The sequence below is a fragment of the Empidonax traillii genome, unplaced genomic scaffold (assembly GCF_003031625.1).
Source record: "Empidonax traillii isolate 1590-97213 ecotype Southwest subspecies unplaced genomic scaffold, ASM303162v1 scaffold655:size661012, whole genome shotgun sequence".
Taxonomy (NCBI): Eukaryota; Metazoa; Chordata; class Aves; order Passeriformes; family Tyrannidae; genus Empidonax; species Empidonax traillii.
The window spans coordinates 440299-458940 of record NW_020955848.1 but is presented as its reverse complement, the minus strand read 5'-3'; the positions used below and the strand labels follow the sequence as shown (position 1 = coordinate 458940).

The following is an 18642-nucleotide window of genomic DNA, read 5'->3' as shown; positions in this document are numbered from 1 at the left end:
CATAAATGAACTTTTTAATTGCTTTTTCCCTCTTTCCCTCCTAGGTTGGTACAGAGGTTACACACTGAGGAAGAAATCCAAGAAGGTGAGTGTTGCCAGAGCAGAGTGGGCAGAGCCGAGTTCTGCTGGGCAGAGCTGAGTTCTGCTGGGCAGAGATGAGTTTGTGGCACTGGGTGTGTTGGTTTATATGGATCTTGTGTGCTGGTCACCACATGTCCACTGGGCCCTGATCACTGTGTTCCCAAGCTCTGGCCACTGCTGTGTGTATTCCCAAGCTCTACTCCATGTGAATTTTTCAGGGTTAAAAAAAAGACCCTGGCACAGGTTTGCCCAGAGAAGCTGTGGCTGCCCCATCCCTGGAAGTGTCCAAACCCAGGTTGGACAAAACCCATGCAGGGGGTGGAATCATTTGATTTTAGAGGTCCCTTCCAACCCAAACCATTCTAGGATTCTGTTTTTTGCAGTTTCAAGGTATATCAGTCACTACATGTGTTTTAATTGCACCATCTTGTTTTCTGCACTAACTGGTGTACCAAGTCTTTGACTCAGTAAAAAATCCACAACTTTATGTTCCAGTTGGTCTATTTAGGGGCTGACACTTGTTAAATAATGTGTTACAGGTGAAAGCCAACTGCATCTTGGAAAGGGACGTGGAGCTCTGCAATGGGATTTTTTTCAGCCCTTCTCTGGGAGAAGGGGAGGAATCTTCAGCAGTGTAATTTCGAGCAGCCTTTCTGAAAAATGAAAAGAAAGCAAACCACACAAATACTGGTTATAACATCGTGTTTCATTTTTTATTTTTTTTTGAGCATTTTACTTTGTAGTAGCAATTAACCAGATTTAAACATCTTCTGGTTTTGCCTCTCTTTTCACTAAAACACCAACAATCATGTTTGCCTCCAGAGGTGTGTTTTTAGTTGCTCTCTATATCTAAAAGTACAGAGCTGAGTTGTGTGGTTTGCTCCACCCATTTCATTACCAGGCCTGGTTTTCTGTTCTATTTTGATATTTTCTTTTATATTTTCTGGGAATACATTGAATTTCCTACAAACTGTGTTTTACAAATGTGCCTCGTGCAGCCTGAGAAGAAATTACCCGTTTTTCTTGGCTTAAATTTTAAGTCCACATGTTGCTGCACTTCTCTGACTGCCACTGAATGCAGTGATTTTTATTTATTCTTTTTTAACTGTGATGAAAAAAAAAAACCCAAACACCTCCCTCTGTCTGTCCTCCCCAGTGGCTTTCTAAGAATTCCTGTTTTTGCATTCCCATGGGATAAGAAAACTGAACTTCTACCTCGAAGGGCGAGGTGGAGGAGCTTGCTTTCCCAGCTTGGCTTGAATTATTTTTCTAATATGAGCTTGCATTATTTTGGAAACACAGCTGTGTTTGTGGAATCTTGATTAATTTAGAATATTTTTTTTCAGAAAGGCTGTGCTGTTGTTTTGTAGTATTGGTTGTTGCACTGGTTTTTGGTTTGTTGTAGTAGTAGCAATCGGCTGGTGGTAGGAGACAATTTGGGACCAGAAACAACATCTTGTAGCAGGGTAAGAAGGCTTGGTAAGATGTGAGAGAAAGCAAGGAATGGAGGTGGATTCTAGGCAAACAGTCATTTTTTTGGAGTAGATTATGCAAAATCATCTCTTTCACGCTGTGAGAAGGAAATCTGTCTTAATTTTCACCTGAATATAATGATCCAGGCACCTGGAGAATTGTGGCCAACTGGGCTTTTAATAGGGGAGGAAAAACCCCTCTGTGGGCCCCTCGTGACAGGGTGTCCCTGCTGTTGCCTTCAGTGTGGTGAAATTTAATTTAAAAACACTTGATCTGTAGTTGCTAAGGTTGCAACAGCACCTTCTTGAGAGGACTGGCAACGCAAAATTTAAATGTGCGTTAAAAAAAACAATCCCAGACGCAACTACTGGGATGTTGAGGAGGATGTGAATGGCTCGGTGGACCCAGCCGTGTCTTGGCATATTTTTAGGTAATAAACACAAGATGTTGTGTGCAACTGGTTATTTAACACATTTTTTTTTTTAATCTCCCCTCTCCCAGGGCATATTTCCTGCCTCCTACATCCATCTGAAGGAAGCAATCGTTGAAGGCAAAGGGTAAGTTTGGTTTGAAAATACCAAAAATCCCTTTTTCCTATTTGTGTGGGTATAATTTTGGTGTACTGACAAGTGACTTCAGACCTGTTTCTGGTTAGTCAAGAGCTGCTGATGAAAATGTGTGCGTTTTGGTGTTTAAAATGTCTTAAATTATTAACTGACCTCCCGTGGAAGGTGGTGTCACATCAGCAGAGCTGGAAGGGCTGCCTTGAGCTAAAGCATAACCTTCTCTCTATTCGTGGAATTAATAATTTATCATTTCTCTTTATAACTTTTATTACTATCTAGACTAATAATTACTCAGATTAACTTGCTCCATTCCCTGCCTTCTGCTTTAGTCCAGTGTCAGCTTTCCCAGCTTCTTCTATCTTGCAGCCCTTGAGTCTTATGGCTTCTGTCTTGTTTATAAAGAGGCCTTTGATATGAGACACCTTCCTTTTATGCACGTGAAATTTAAGTAATTTCTTAATTCTTCTTCAGTTCATCTTGTAGACCGGTCTCCTTGCTGAAAATAATTATCCAGGCATTGTTTTTTGCCTTACTGAGAAGTTATTTTGTGTCCTCTTCCCATCCCTGGCGTGTACCACACTAAGTATTTGAGCTGCATTTATTATTTAACAGCTGTTCAGACCCTTATATATCCAATCAGCTTTGCTGGACATGCACGTAAAAGTTTCTAACATTGATATCAAGTTCAGTTAAAAAACAGGAAAAAAACCCCAACCAAATCCCAGAGAAGAAAAAAAAAATGGAGTGAAATTATTAAATAATTACCCAGGTATGAAATGGAGTGAAACAGGATTAAAATATTTTATTCCTTTGTGCCTAACTTATTTTTACACGCTGTTAAATATGTAAATGATCAAACTTCTAATCATGAGATTGCTGCATAATGACATCTTTCTCCCTGATTACAAAACTGCCTTTAAGTACCCTACTTTGGAAATATTAAAAGGTGTCTAGTTAGTGTTTCTTACTTTCCTGGGACACAATTTTAAAACAAGTCACGCAGAAAATTTTGTGGTACGAACTTGAACGCCTGAGTTTTCATTGCGAGATATTTTGAGGTAAAAAAAAACCATTACAGATGAGTGTTGTTGCACTGCAGGTTGTGTGTATGTGGGTTTTATCTGGCTTGCTTCTGGTGAAATAAATGTGTCAGTAATAAATAATCTGGTGAGGTGTGTATTGATATCCTTGTGAACTGGGAAATGGGGAGAGGGTGGGAGAAGTTCACAAGGACATGAAGTGATAGGACAAGGGGGAATGGCCTTAAGCTGAAGAAAGGAAGGTTTGGATTAGGTATTGAGAAGAAATTGTTCCCTGTGAGGGTGGGGATGCCCTGGCACAGGTTGCCCAGAGAAGCTGTGGCTGCCCCAGCCTTGGAAGTGCTCCAGGCCAGGTTGGACGGGACTTGGAGCAACCTGGGCTGGTGGAAGGTGTCCCTGCCCATGGCAGGGGGTGAAACTGGAAGATCTTCAAGGTCCCTTCCAGCCCAAACCATTCTGTGATTCCACAGTCTCTGCCCATCCAAGTACCTGTTATGTTGTGTGCCTGTACTGGTGTTTACCACTTCAGTATCTCACAACATCACCTTTTTGCTTATAAATTTGTAGTAAATTATGTTATTTTCAACCCTGTATTATTGTCTTTGGAAATGAACAGTTCCCTCCTAGGAAGGATTCTAGATTAGACGATATAGATTGGGTATCAAGATAAAAATTTTCACAGGAAGGGTTGTCCAGCACAGGCAGTGGTGGAGTCACCTTCCCTGGAAGTGTTTGAAACGTGTGTGGGTGCAGCAGTTGAGGACATGGGTTAGTGATGAACATGGTGATGGTGCTGCTGGTCGCACTCGATCTTAAAAGTCTTTCAGACTTTAATTTTCTGTGATTCTGTGTTCTCACTCAAAGCTACTACTTAATTCAGCCTTTTTTTCCCTCCTCCTCCTCAGCCAACATGAAACAGTGATCCCCAACGAGCTGCCCTTGATTCAGGAGGTCACCACTACGCTCCGGGAATGGTCCATAATATGGAGGCAATTATATGTTGTAAGTTACAACTTGGGCAAACATTTACACTGGGAATGGTTGATGGACAGAGTAGTGCTGGGAAAGGGGAAGAAGGAAGGAACTATTAATGATGAAGGGAGTATTAATGGAATTCCCCTTCTCTTACTGTTTCCAGTGACTAATTGTAGTACTGAAAAGCTCTTCAGCATCTTCTCTGTTGAAGCAAAAATCTCTTTAGTGATTCTCTGGCGTGTTTTCCCAAATCCCATGTATTTCTTGTGCAGAATCAGTTTTTTAGAGTGTTACCTTGATCTAGGATTAATTTGTAAAGCAATTATGACCCATTTTGCATGGAGGTTCTGTTATACAGAATGCATTGGATTTTTAAGATGTAGACAGATTTGAAATAATCTAATATATAATTACTAATTAAGAAAATGGTTTTCAGGACAGTTCTTAAGGCTGTCTGTGTTATGAGGTAAATGAATATTTCATGTTGAATTTGCAGGTGTAAACTTAAACATTTGTAAAATCGTCACTGTAGGCCTTTTTCCTCTCAGTATTTTTGTACTTGAAGTTAATTGTTCCCAATTAATTCCCACTTTAAGTTACACACCTGATTATTTTCATGTGCTAAGGTTCCAAGCACATGAGAACATATTCTTAGAAATTTATAGTAATAAGCATTGATAGTCTCTGGGATGGGAAAACAGGAAAACACACATGAAAGTGCAAATAAGTAAGGTCAAGAGTTTAAACTGACACCTAAAAGTGCAATTCAGATGCGAAGCAACACCTGCTGTGAGATTTAAGGTGCCCTGGCTCAGGCTTCTCTCATTGTGCAAGGTCACTGTAACAAGATAATGGGAACATGCAAGTCTTTTATTTAAAGTGGGATTTAATTCAGAGTCTGTTTCCCATAAATGTGTTTGAAATCTTCTATCATAAAAGTGCACGCCGGGTAATGAAGGCACCAACTGGAAATGAAGATGTTTGTGTTGACTAATGTGGTTTTTAATCACACCCATGAAAATAAAGATTAGAAATACAGTGTAATGGAAATGATGCAGTGTTGCAGAATAAAGGATGAAGGATAATATCTTACATGAGGAGAAGCAGATTGGATATTAAAGAGAGAGCTTGAACATGATGTTATATTAGAGAGGTTGTGCTGAGGAGCAGGGAAGAGGTAGGGAGGTGGAAATACCAGGAGGAACAGAGTCTGGGGAGGGCACTGAGAACAGCCTTGCCCTTGGTTCCACTGCTGTAGAATCATGGAATGGTTTGGGTTGGAAAGGACCTTAAAGCTCCTCTCATTCCACCCCCCTGCCATGGGCAGGGACACCTTCCACTAGCCCAGGTTGCTCCAAGCCTTGTCCAACCATTGTTAGGAGTTTTCTTCCCATGACGTGCGTGCTTTTTTTAGTAGTAAATGTTTTCCTTGCTGTTAAATTTTAACATCTCATTTGTCAGCCATTTGTTTCCGTGAGCACACGACAGCTACACCTTTTGGAGTGAGTCCAGAAGAGGTCATGAAGTTGATTAGAGGGTTGAAGCATCTCTCCTACAAGGAAAATCTGAGAGAATTGGGAGCCTGGAGAAGAGAAGGCTTTGGGGTGAAATAATTGTGGCCTTCTAGGACCTGAAGGGAGCCCACAAGAAAGATGGGGAGCGACGATTTACAAGGGCCTGGAGTGACAGAACAAGGGGGAATGACTTCAAACTGACAGAGGGAGTTGGTTTACATTGGATTTTAAGAAAAAATACAAGGCAGCCCCTGGCACAGGTTGCCCAGAGAAGCTGTAAATGCCCCATCCCTGGAAGTGTCCAGGGTCAGGTTGGACAGGGCTTGGAGCAACCTGGGATAGTGGAAGGTGTCCACTGCAGGGGATGGGACTGGATGGGTTTTAAGGTCCCTTCCAACCCAAACCGTTCTAGGAGTGTGATCCATCCTAAACATTACTTGAGTGCTTTGCTATTAGTTTTGGATTCAGGTTGTGCCAGTGGCCTCAGTTCAGTAGCAGAAAGGGTTCCAGTCCCTGTTACAATTTACTCTGGGCAGGTAGGTCACATAATGAGTTGGTTTATAGTTTGTATCTCAGGGATATCTGTTGGATTAGTTGCATGTGGTCACCTGCCAGAAGGAGCACTGGTGCAGTGGGATTGCTTTATCAGGGGGGCTTTGTTTTACTGGAGGTAGCCGGTTTCAAACTGGGTAATCTGCAGACTACATGGGTATTCCATGTTGTCCATATCCTGCATATCAAAAACCATTAAATGGGCACATTTATGCCTTTATTCACTTTGTAATTCGGGTTTAAATATTGAATGGATACTCATTTTTCATTTTCACAAAGCAGAGGATGTGGCATGTTTTCCCTCTCGCCAGTTTAGGATTGCCTGCAGCACTGAAAATCAGGAACCACTTTCCCATTTGGATTTGTCTGTATTTAGCTCCCAGCCATATGTGCCTGTTGTGTCTTTCTCTGCTACATTAAAGAGCTTTTAATAATGGGTATTTTCTCTCTGTGGAGGTTCTCCCACTATAATCAAGGCAGCTTTTGGATAATCTGAACAGACTGAAGTCTCCAAGTTTCACAGTTAGATATCCTTTTTCCCAGAGTCTTGGAATCATTATGTTCTTTTTCTGCATCTTCTGCAGTTTTTCTTTGTCTCTTATATATAGTAGGGAATTTTACTGTAATTATTTAATTATTCTTAGCTTAGCTGAGTGTTTCCAAGAGAAGTTTGTATATGCTGCTGGCGCTATTTAATATCCACAGTTCCAGGCTTTAAAAATAATTTAGGTGTTTAACTTCCTATGAGGTTAAATGCTTTGCTGGTTTTTCACTGCCTTTTAGCTGTTACCTATGGACTTGCAAGATACTGATGTACTTGGCTTTGCACCCTGAGGGATTTTAAAGTGTTGTTCTGAAGGCTGAACTGGGGAGGGGAAGGATTCTCCAGCTTGTTGCAGGTGGATTTTTGGAGAACTTGAGCCTCTTGCTGTTAAAATGCCCCATTTTTAGTTTTGCTCAGGACAGAAAGCGATTGAATAAATTTATGTGTGATTATTCCCCTTGAATGCCTGAATACATCATGATGCAGGTTTTAAAGTGTCACAAACACAAACTTTTACACCTATTTAGAGCCCTAAAGCTGAATGTCAGACTCTCTGTATGCAGCGTTCTGTGCTGCAGAAAAATTAAGCTATTTTAGGGCTGTTTTAGACTTTTACCCTTTATATTCATGTTTTGTAATTGCAGTTAATTCTGTGTATTTAAAGGGATACTTCAGGACTAACTTCTGCCCCTCTCTTCCCTCCAAACAGCAGGACAACAGGGAGATGTTCCGCAGCGTGAGGCACATGATTTACGACCTCATTGAGTGGAGATCCCAAATCCTATCCGGGACCCTGCCCCAAGATGAGCTCAAGGAGCTGAAAAAGAAAGTGACTGCCAAAATTGATTATGGCAACAGGTTTGTGAACAGTGTTTTCCCAGTTTTTGTGCTTTCATTCTTGTGTTTATGGAGATGTGATAGTTTTATATATTAACATCTCTGTTAAAGCAACATAAAAATGCTGCATCAACTTCAGTCTTTATAATATGTCAAAGTGGAATCCACGTATCTCCCTCATGGTGATATCATCAATTTGATGCTGGTATGAATTTGTGATTTTTAAGGGCAATTCAAAAGTGCAAGTTTTGCTTCCATTCAAAATATAAATTCAGCTCCCCTTGCTTCTGCAGCCTAAAGAGTTGTCACCCTCTCAGCACCACCAGCTGTGTGTGCCCTGGAGTCACTCAGCTTAATGTGATGGTGAAGGATTTGGCTCAGAAACATCATTTAGCTCAGTGTTCCTCTATTTCCATAGTATCCAGCTGGTAGCAGAACATTAACAGACAGATTTCATAAAAGGAAGTATCTGTTTAGCAGAAGAGAATTGAAGTTGGGAAGAAAATATTGGCCTAGACCTGTAGTTTGCATATATTAAGTATTTGAATAATGTATTCTCTCTGCAAACAGTCTGGATTTAAGCATAGGGTTTTTTTTTAAATAAAAGTTTTAGGATACAAATTGTCTGTACAGTTATAACTTTGCATTTTGATCAAATATGAGAAATCTCGTGTTGCACTTGAGTCAGGGCATTATTTGAAGCAGTGAATTGAACACTGAGAGAGAGATCCCATTCTGTGAGATCCTGTAGTCCTGCACGCCTGGGGACTGGAAAAGTTTTCACCAAACCAGTCTTTAAATCCTTTGTGATGCAAATATCTAATCAGATTTTAGCTATTTATATTAAATTCCTTAAGAACTGCCGCATTTGCAGTATTTGTTTGTGTACTTTATCAGCAAAAGCTGGGATTTTAAAAAAGAAGAAAGAAATTAAAGAAATAGTGACTGCATTCAGTCAGTAATTATCATTTATAATCCGAGATATGGGTGGCTGTACCTCTGTACACAATTAACCAGATGTTGTTGGTATTATTTGTTTGGCTACTGTATTTTACCATCTGTCCAAGGAGTTGGTAAAAGTTACTTTGAATAACCTCCAGATGCTCAGCCTTCAAACACAGTGGAACATCTTGTGCTGTGCTTTGTATTCATAGTGTTCTGATGGACTAATTAAGTGATCAGAACGTTCTCTGGGGGGTGCAGGAGGGAGGTGAATTCCAACTTCTGAGTAAATACTCACAGCTGAAAGATAACATATGTTTCTAATAGTCCCACATTTACTGTGTCTAAAAGAGGCATGAATGGTGATTTCAGTGTCCAGACAGAGTGAATTCATTTTGTGTTTTTATAAATACCAAATGATCTTTAAGGTCTCTTCCAGCCCAACCCATTTTAAGTGTTTTCTGTTCTGGTCATAACCCAAACTCTTCCTGATTTGTAAAATACTGATTTGTAAATAAGATTTGGTTTCTGTAAATACAGCCAAAAAGTTTTTGTTACAGCATGTTGTCAGAATAACTGAGGAAGTAAAAATGGCCTTAGGAATCTGTATTTTTAATATCTTTCTGAAATTGGGTCAAGTAATTTTGTTGTGAAAATGGAGGGTTTTTTTTTTTTTGTTCAGTTGCAAAAATCTGTAACTGGGACGCTTAGGAAAAAAAAAAAATCCCAGATTTTTTTCCAATCATCATTTGCAAGTTAAAGGATGAAACAAAGGAATTGAATCGAAGTGTTTGCTTTGACTTTTTTGACGGTGTGTGCAAACGTTCTTGTCCCATTGGTGTGTAGGCTGGGTGATTGAGCCTTCCTCTGAATTCCCGAGGTACCATTTCCTCTGCTCCAGGCAGTTCCTCCAGTGGAAGGGCCCTGCAGGACTGGCTCAGTGGGTGTATCCCCTGCTGTGGCTGCTGGCCAGGGAACAGTAGTAGGGAGGAGCAAGCCTGCTCTTCTGTTTGGTTTCAACGGTGAAACCGTTTTCTCACTAAAAAAAAATTCATCTGGGAGTTTGATGTTCCAGGGATGTCTGAGTTTTATGGTGGCTGCGACCAGTACAGAGAAGAGCTTGGGAGGTGTTGCTTAAAAATCTGCTGCCTTCGCTCTGCAACTGGAGTGATGATTCTCTCTCCTTGAGTTAATGCAGTGCAATTAATTGGAGGGGTTTGTGTGTTGACCCTGCTCAAGGCTTGAACACCTCAAGGCCTCCCTCTGTGCAGGGAGAGGTGAGGAGGGATCCTACAAGCCCATGAAACACTTCTTTGTCTGCCCCAGCTCCTGTTCTTTAAGTCCTTTCTGTCCAAAGGGGATTTACTTCCAGATAAACTATGAGCCTCTGAGTGAATGATCAGACACAGCAAATTTGGTTTAAGCTCGTTGATCAAACAGATTTCAAACCCACAGTTAGAGCAGCTCCATCATGGGAGCTGAGTGCAGGGTTAGAAGGAGAAAACAGGCACCAGGTGGATTGGGATGGAGGTGAGGAGGGTCAGTCTTAGGGAGAGGACCTGATTTGTTTAATCCTTGGTTCTGCTGGCAGCACTGAACTGACCTGGAAAAATGGGAAAGGTCTGTCCTGAGACTGGATTTGATTATGGCAGAAACCTTCCTCTCTGCAGAAGGTAATTGTGGATGTTAACACCCTGCTGACACGAATCTGGCTTCTCCTTTAAATAAAGGGAAGCAATTCCTGCCTGCTTGGATCTCATAGGGTTTGGGAAAAACAGGAATTCGCTGCTTTGGAGGACAAAGTGGAGTGGGATGGGATGAAAGGAACTGCCTGTGATGGTACTGTAGCAGTTGGTTGTTCAGTGGTGAATCAGGGGAGGAGACAGAACCTCTTGCAAATTTAGTCGTTCAAGAAATGACTTCCCCAGCTGTTCTGCTGTTTCATTTACATCAGTTCTCTCTGTGCTGTGGGAATAAGTGACTTCCAGCCAGGAATGCTTATCTCCACTGTTGGTGACATGTTAAATTACATTATCATGTATCAGATAATGTGTTTTTTCTCTCATATGTCAGGTGTGCAAGTTAAACACTTGGCTGGTGATTTTTAAGCCTTTATTTTGAGCGCTGTTAATTCACAAGCATATTTTCTTGTTTGTTTAGAATTCTTGATTTAGATCTGGTGGTCAGAGATGAAGATGGCAACATTTTGGACCCAGAGCAGACCAGCACCATCAGCCTTTTCAGAGCACATGAAATAGCTTCCAAGCAAGTTGAAGAGAGGCTGCAGGAGGAAAAAGTAAGATATATTGAGCACTGTGGCTTTTCCCTTTCAACATAAGACTGTAAACTAATTGGATGACTGTTGTTTTTAGCAGTGGCAATGAGGAATTTGATATTTTTGTGAAGAGTTATCAGGCTTAAACATTTTTGGAGACCTTGTCTGTCTTAGGCTGTCTTTTTTATCTCCCTTTAAAGGATTTATGGTTGAGATCTGTAAGTTTGTGGGAAGTAGAAATTGTGCTGTTTCCTTTCCTGTCTGTCTTGGTGCTCTGTACCTGTCAGAGAAACAGCAGGCAAAGCAAGGAACGAACTTCCTGGGTTTTGTCAGGTATATTTAAGGCTCCATTTTCTCCTCCATATGTTTAACTCTCTTTTTAATAACTGAAGACATCTCTCTTCCCTCCTTTTTTTCTTTTACTCTCCTTATGGCGTGTGGCACTTGAAGGCAGATCCAGAAAACACTGTCATAAATCCTGATATAAACAAAGATCATGGGAGCAGACACTCAACAGAAAAACCTTCTTCTCTCTTAAAAGCTTTAGGAAAGTTTTATAGCAGTAGAATATCTGTTAGGTTGAGTTAAACTTTTTATTTTCTTCTGTTCTTGAATTGCAGTCTCAGAAACAGAATATCGATATCAACAGACAAGCCAAGTTTGCTGCCACCCCTTCCTTTGCTTTATTTGTAAATTTAAAAAACGTGGTCTGTAAAATAGGAGAAGATGCTGAAGTCCTCATGTCTCTCTATGATCCACTGGAATCAAAATTTATCAGGTTAGTGGATGCCTCAGTGTAAGCCCTAAGCTGTGCTTACTCAGTTACGGTAGTGAGGTGGTTTTGGGGCTCATGAAAGTCAAATTTCTGTGAACGGCGTAGACAAGTCCCCGGGTACATCTCAATTCCAGGATTGTGCTGTTCCTCATCAGGCTGTCCTGTGGTTCCCCAAGAGCAGACCTCGTGTGAGAGGTGAACACACTGGCAAGGTGTGAGCCCTCCCTTAGCTGCAGAAAGTCTCACTCTGTTGCCGAGGAGTTGTTTTCTTCGTAAAAGTAATATACACTAAGGGAAGTGCCAGCTCTCCACTGCACATTCGCTTGTTCAGGGATAAGCAGATGGGGTTTAAAAGGGTCTCCTGTGAATCCTGAAGTTGATTTTATCTGCTTATGTTAAAGGGCGTGCCGTGATGGGACAAGGGCAAATGGCTTTAGGCTGAAGGAGGGCAGGGTTAGACGGGATATTGGGAGGAAACTGTTCCCTGTGAGGGTGGGCAGGCCCTGGCACAGGTTTGCCCAGAGAAGCTGTGGCTGCCCCATCCCTGGAAGCGCCCAAGGCCGGGTCGAACGGGGCTCAAAATGCTGTTGTTTTTTTTTTTTTTTCCAGTGAGAACTACTTGGTGCGCTGGTCGAGCTGTGGGCTGCCCAAGGACATCGACAGGCTGCACAACCTCCGCGCCGTGTTCACCGTGAGTGCCGCCCGGCCCTGAGGGCGCCGCTTTGGGAGCTCGGGGGGTAATGGCGGGATCCAGTGATCTGTGTGGGGTTACCTCACAAATCACACCTCTGTGGGGGGGCTTCCTACAAAAAGGCTGGAAAGGGACATTGGGCAAAGGCATGGAGCGCCAGGACGAGGGGGAATGGCTTCCCAGTGCCCGAGGATGGGGTTAGATGGGATATTGGGAAGGGATTCTTGGCTGTGAGGGAGGGCAGGCCCTGGCACAGATTGCCCAGAGAAGCTGTGGCTGCCCCATCCCTGGAAGTGTCCAAGGCTGGACTGGATGGGGCTTGGAGCAACCTGGAATAGTGGAAGGTGTCCCTGCCCATGGCAGGGGGTGGAACAGGATGAACTTTAAGACCCAAACCAGTCAGGGATTCTGTGCCGGCAAAGGCTCACGTGAGACATTTCCCATAAGTGATCGACTAAACGTTCTCAACACCAGGCTAAAACCGAAACTGCTCTTTGAATTTTTAACTTAAGAGAAATGGGTTGCCCTCCAAAGCAATTAATTAACAGAGAAGTCAAGATAAGATGTTCATATACTATAACAAAAAACACTTTGCCCTGATGCCAGAGGCTTGCACGGCGAAGGCAAATTCTGGGCAGCAAACCTTCTGCCTACAGAAGTGGAACTTGAAATCCAATTATTATGAAGTAACCTGGTGAAACTACTCTTTCTAGGACCTGGGCAGCAAAGACCTGAAGAGAGAGAAAATCAGTTTTGTGTGTCAGATTGTAAGAGTTGGCAGAATGGAGCTGAGGGACAACAACACCAGGAAACTCACGTCGGGACTGCGGAGACCTTTTGGGGTGGCAGGTAGCCGTGCTGGATCTGTCCACGTCATGCCTTGCCCAGAAATTGGGCGTGTGAGACTCCTGTGGGGGTTGTATAAACTCAGAGTTGTTCCAAATGTAATCAGACTGATGTATCAGAGGAATTACTGCGGCTTCCAGGACTCGTGTGGGAGGTGCCAAAGGTTATTTCCAACATGTTGTTATTCCATAGGGAAATTCTGAGATTACATAGTTAATGTAATTAACTCTTCTGGGTCACTGTTGCCTATAGTACCTCGGGGTATTCCCTTGGCACCCCTCTTCCCACGTTGATCCCTGAATTCAGTACCCTTTGTTTTTCTTTGCAGTGATGGACGTTACTGACATAATTAACGGGAAGGTTGATGATGAGGACAAGCAGCACTTCATCCCATTCCAACCGTAAGTAGGAAAGAGTTTAAAGAATAGCAGAAGGGAAAATATTAAGAATGTAGCTTTGTTTTTTTTTTTTTTTTTAAATAGTTGATATTTTGAAGTTAATTTATTTAGTGAGGTATTTTATCTTGAGTAGTACTTGCTAATATATCTTCTTGATAATTTCCCGTTAGTCTTAACAGCGTTAGTCCCAAAAACTTTTGGGGTTCCATAAGTTTGAGTTTAAAGCCTGCATTCTCAGATTTGTTTTGTTTTTATTTAAAGATGTCAGGGTGATAATGAGTAAGAGGTGAAACACTTAAGATAAGTTCATTCTGAGTTTGCCTCTGCCTGAGATGGACAAAGGCCAGCAGTGTCACCAACATCCAGTGCAGGTGACTTCTGTGGAGATGTAGCAAATGACAAATTTAGCAAATTTCCTTGGTAGGAGATAGAATTTCACAGCCACAGTAGTGAGAATTGAAACAAAAACTGGGGATTTGAAGGATGGCTTGATAAACCCCCTGCAATATCTTCTCATAATTCAACTTTATCATGCAAGACTTGTACCAGAAACCTTACATATTTTGGTGGTTGGTGAGGGAGAGGTGGTGTCTGCTGGATACAACTCACAGAATCAGGGAGACCAATGTCTACACTGACTTGGTCTAAATTCTAGTTATCTAAAACCACAGACCTTCCCACACTGACTCTGAGCTTGTTGACATGGAATATAGAGATATGTGCAGAGAAGGTGCTTTTAGAAGCAAAAGCTTATTAACAAATGAGAATGTGTGGGAAATACTCTGTTCCATCCATAGATCACAGGGGTTTTTATTGTTCAGTGAAGCAAGGAAAGGTAGAAGGATAAAGCAAGTAAAAGTGCATAAAATGTGGGTGTTTAGTTTTCCCATTGTGGGAAATGCTGGAGTGCCATCTGTTCCAAAAGGCAAAATGTAGTTATGGGACCTAAATTCCTTGATTAATACACTATGGTATGCAGAGGGGGTTTAATAATATTAAAAAGAAAGGAAGCTTGAAATAACGTTATCTCAGATCAACTTTATTTTGAAAAACAGGCCTATTTTGGGTAGCCCTTGTGGTTTGAAGGTGTAGGGCTGGTGAGAGTACTGCAAGATGGCAGGTGCTGCAGAAGGTGTTAATGAGAAAATCAAAGTACAATTCCATTTTGCAAGGAAACCGTAGGTTTTTAGGGAAGAGTAGCATATGGTTATTGGGAGGTAAACAATAGCAAGGTTATTTTTTAGTGAGGGTGGAAGTAAGCAAGGAAAATGAACATTTGTGTCTCCAAGTGGATGCCAATGGAACATCTAGTTTTCTGCTCCATTAGCACTGATTCATGTTTTTCCTGTGTAGACAAATCAGATTTTTGGAAAAGATGTACAATGTGATATTTATTTTTTTTGGTTCCTTTCCCCCTGTAATAAATTAAAACATCCTTCTGAAAAAAGTATGTTCCAAAGAGCACGAGTAACGTGGAATCGCACTCTGAGCGCTGGTGTCGTTATTTCCAACTTAGGCTTCTGCTGTTCACATGAGCCACATTTTTCTCCTCATTCCATGCTTTGTTTCTGTTGTACCACACACAATTCTGTTTTCATATCTTTGTTTGTTTGTATTCATTCACTGGCCACCGACACAGTGGCTGTCAAAAAGCACTTGGCGAGATTACTTCAATGCCACTAAACTGCTGCTGTTTATTTACAGTTCCCATCTTTCCCTTCATTCCCCCTGAGTTTAACAGAATGTTTGGGGTATCTGCTCTTCTCCTCCTTTTCCTGTGAGATTTATGGCAGCTTTTCCTTCAGACACCCTGCACTGCTGCTTTACCTGTGGAATGACAGAGGTGACCCTGGAGGTGTTGCAGGGCCAGCCTGCTGTATAAATGTATTTATAATAAAGGGAAAACTGCCTGTGTGGGTTTTCACTGCTTAACTGGGGGTTCTGAGGGGGGGAGGCCTTCCTCCCCTCCCAGAGGAGGGCAGTGGGTCTGTGCATGTCCCCGAGGGGAGCAGTAACATGGCAGGTGTGCTGTACTCTCTGGTAGACCAGCGTTCTTCTGATTAATGATCTCCCTCTGTCTTTCTTGTCACCTTTCCTGTCCTCTGTCTTGCGTTGACTAATAAACACTCTCTGTCACGACTACGACACGATCTTCTGTGTTCCCTTGTCACTGTGACTCCTGGTTTTCTGTGCCCCTTTGTTTCCTGGTGTTGGTCGTCATGTGCATCCTCCAGGCTAGCGTTGGATGACGCCATTCGACACAAGCAGCTGAACATATCATCCCGTTTTTCACCCAGGGTGGCGGGGGAGAATGATTTCCTTCAGACTGTTATAAACAAAGTGATTGCTGCTAAAGAAGTCAACCACAAGGGTCAGGGTAGGTGCCTTTCTTTAATCTACACCCCTGTACCCTAAAAGCGCTCGGCTCCCGATTTGTGACGCGATGATGATTTGAATTTTACTTTTTCGCTGCCCTCTGGCTTGTTTCTCTCTTCCCACCTTCCTGATATCCCCCCCTGCCCCACATCTTTTCCCCCTGCCCCGTGTGGACTCTACAAGTTGTATCACTGTTCATCTCTTGGATATCTTCATGTTTCTACTGGAGCTACTGGAGAGGGTTCAGGGGAGGCCACAGAGATGATGAGGGGTCTGGAGCATCTCTCTTATGAGGAGGGACTGTGGGAGCCAGGCCTGTTTAGTCTGGAAAAGAGGAGGCTGAGAGGGGATCTCATCAGTCCATATAAATACCTCCAAGGGGTGTCAGAGCATGGTGTCAGACTCTTCTCAGTGGTGCCCAGTGGCAGGATGAGGAGCAATGGCCATAAACAAAGACACAAGAAGCCCCACCTTAACATGAGGAAGAACTTCTTTCCATGGAGGGTGGCAGAGCACTGGAACAGCTGCCCAGGGAGGCTGTGGAATCTCCCTCTCTGGAAACTTTCCAAAACCACCTGGATGTGTTCCTGTGTCACCTGCTGCAGGTGATCCTGCCTTGGCAGTGGGTTGGACCGGATGATCTGCAGAGGTCTCTTCCAACCCCAGCAATTCTGTGATTCCATAGTGGAAATTATGACTCAGGAGTCGGCTGTTGTGCCCTTGAGCTGTGGATTTTGGCCTCCTCATGTCGAAGGAAGGGATATTTTTTTCTCTTCCTTCTCATCCTTTGCCCGGTTTTCCCTGCTCTGCAGCTGCACTTGCACCATTTGGCTCCCTCCCAGGCAGAGCAGGGCACTGTTCCTGAGCTTGCAGGTGGTGAGGGTGGAGCCTGAGCCCTCCGAAACCTTCTGTGGTACCTTCTCTTAGGGGCTGCTCAGAATTCAGTGTGCACAGCTGACATGAAGCTCAGCTTCTGAAGTCTGGGCTGGTTTATTTTTGTGTGTATACAGAACTTTGTGATCTGTCCAGTTATTACTGGCTTCGATATTTTCCCAGAATTCTGGATTAATACAAAGTTATGCAAACTAATGCAGAGTTTTCCCCAAACACTGTGTGTTTTACTGTATCACTTAAGGCACAGCTGCACAAGAGACCTGAGGAAGATTATATACTTTTTCCTGATTTTTTTTTTTTAAAACTAATTAATAGCAGATAAAAACTACATAAACCTTATTTTTAAATTATCCTTGAGCCGAAGAGGAAAATTTAGATCTGCTTTTCCTCCCCTTGCTTTCACATCCAGCCGGTGTGTGTATGAGAGAGTAGGAAACATTTCAGCTTTTTGGATTCATTTCAGATTCCTTCCCTAAAAAGAAAATAAAAAAAGCCCAAGGAAAGAGGGAAAGATTGAGTTGTTCCTTAGCCAGTCAGTGCAGTTACAGCTGCTGTTCAGTGAAATAGCTGCTGTCAGAACCATCTCTGGCAACAAGTCAGCACAGAGCCTTTTACAGAGATACCACAGAAGAGACAGCAGGCTGCCAACTGTGTACAAAATGAATGTGCAGTTAATTGTGGAACGGGATAACCCACAATTTCTTACGTAGCTGAATATTTTTGGGGTGTTTTTTCCTAGATTTTTAATTTGAGGATTTTCCTCTGCAAATTGCTGCTGTGATTATTTCCTGCTTAAACTTGATTGCCAGTCACTTTACCAAGTGAAAGACTTTTTTGAGGTTGGAGGTTTTTTTTTATTTTTATGGGTTTTTTCCACTTTGGCATCTTTCTTTTTACTGTACCAAGTGTGCCTGATGTTAGTTGGCAGAGCAGGAGCTTTTTAGTGGCTTCTTATGCTTCTGAAGAGAAAAATATCAACTGTGTAAAGCTCATGCTGTAGATTTCTCTGTGTTCAGAGGAGTAAAAAAACAACTTACGGGGTAGTGGTGATGAATCAGTTTGGGGTAGGGATTTGCTGGTTATTCCTTGGTTATAATACTTTATTTTTCCATGCAAATCATTGTTCCCCCTTCTCTTTTTTTCCAGTTCAGTTTCATTAGAAACACTGGAGCATAATCAGACATGCCTATGAGTGCTTTGCTCATATTTTTGCTTGAAGTGATGGGATTTTTTTGAGATTTTTAAAATACTTGGTGTCCTAAATGTTATCTTAATGTATCTTATTTTAATGTTTTTCAATTTGTAAAAAGAAATCTTTGGGAACAAATACCACCAGTTTAATAATTGTGGGTGGTTTTTTTTTTTTTTTTACACAACAGGTTTGTGGGTGACTTTGAAACTTCTTCCAGGAGATATCCATCAGATTAGGAAGGAGTTTCCACACTTAGTGGACAGGTCAACAGCTGTGGCTCGGAAAATGGGCTTTCCTGAGATTATTATGCCTGGTAAGCCAGTGTGAATGAACGCTTTGTTGTATTTTAACCTGTTTTAAGTGTCTGTATGTATGGAAACTTTTGGGGGGGAAATGAAAAAATAAAAAATGTGATGTGTGTTGCACATAAGAAAAAGTGGGTCATCAAAAGATTTTGTCTCATAAAAATGTGAAATATTTAGTAATACCTGTGCTGCATCAATAAATGAATGTACCACTCCCTCCAGAAAGACATGAAATCCCAGTGGATGTGGAAATTCTCCTTTTTCCAGTGAAAAAAACCTATCCAAAGTGCCTGTACTTTATATCATCCCCACAGCAAGGGCACATGTAAAACTTATCTCTTGTGATGAATCCAAACCAGAAACAGT

The 18642-nt window shown here is 42.1% G+C and overlaps 1 protein-coding gene across 2 annotated transcripts in view; it reads left to right on the top strand.

The window, feature by feature from the left end:
- Nucleotides 1-18642, top strand: part of DOCK1 (dedicator of cytokinesis 1) — a 264003-nt gene that overhangs the window by 25253 nt on the left and 220108 nt on the right. The window contains exons 3-13 of one of the 2 annotated variants that reach the window (XM_027899291.1): nt 45-85; nt 2056-2111; nt 4066-4162; nt 7455-7603; nt 10685-10820; nt 11420-11577; nt 12184-12265; nt 12979-13114; nt 13440-13512; nt 15807-15886; nt 18159-18284. In XM_027899291.1, the coding sequence (XP_027755092.1) occupies nt 45-85; nt 2056-2111; nt 4066-4162; nt 7455-7603; nt 10685-10820; nt 11420-11577; nt 12184-12265; nt 12979-13114; nt 13440-13512; nt 15807-15886; nt 18159-18284 (1134 nt within the window). Of the gene's footprint in view, nt 1-44; nt 86-2055; nt 2112-4065; nt 4163-7454; nt 7604-10684; nt 10821-11419; nt 11578-12183; nt 12266-12978; nt 13115-13439; nt 13513-15743; nt 15887-18158; nt 18285-18642 lie in introns of both variants that reach the window. The other variant, XM_027899290.1, reaches the window with a different exon arrangement.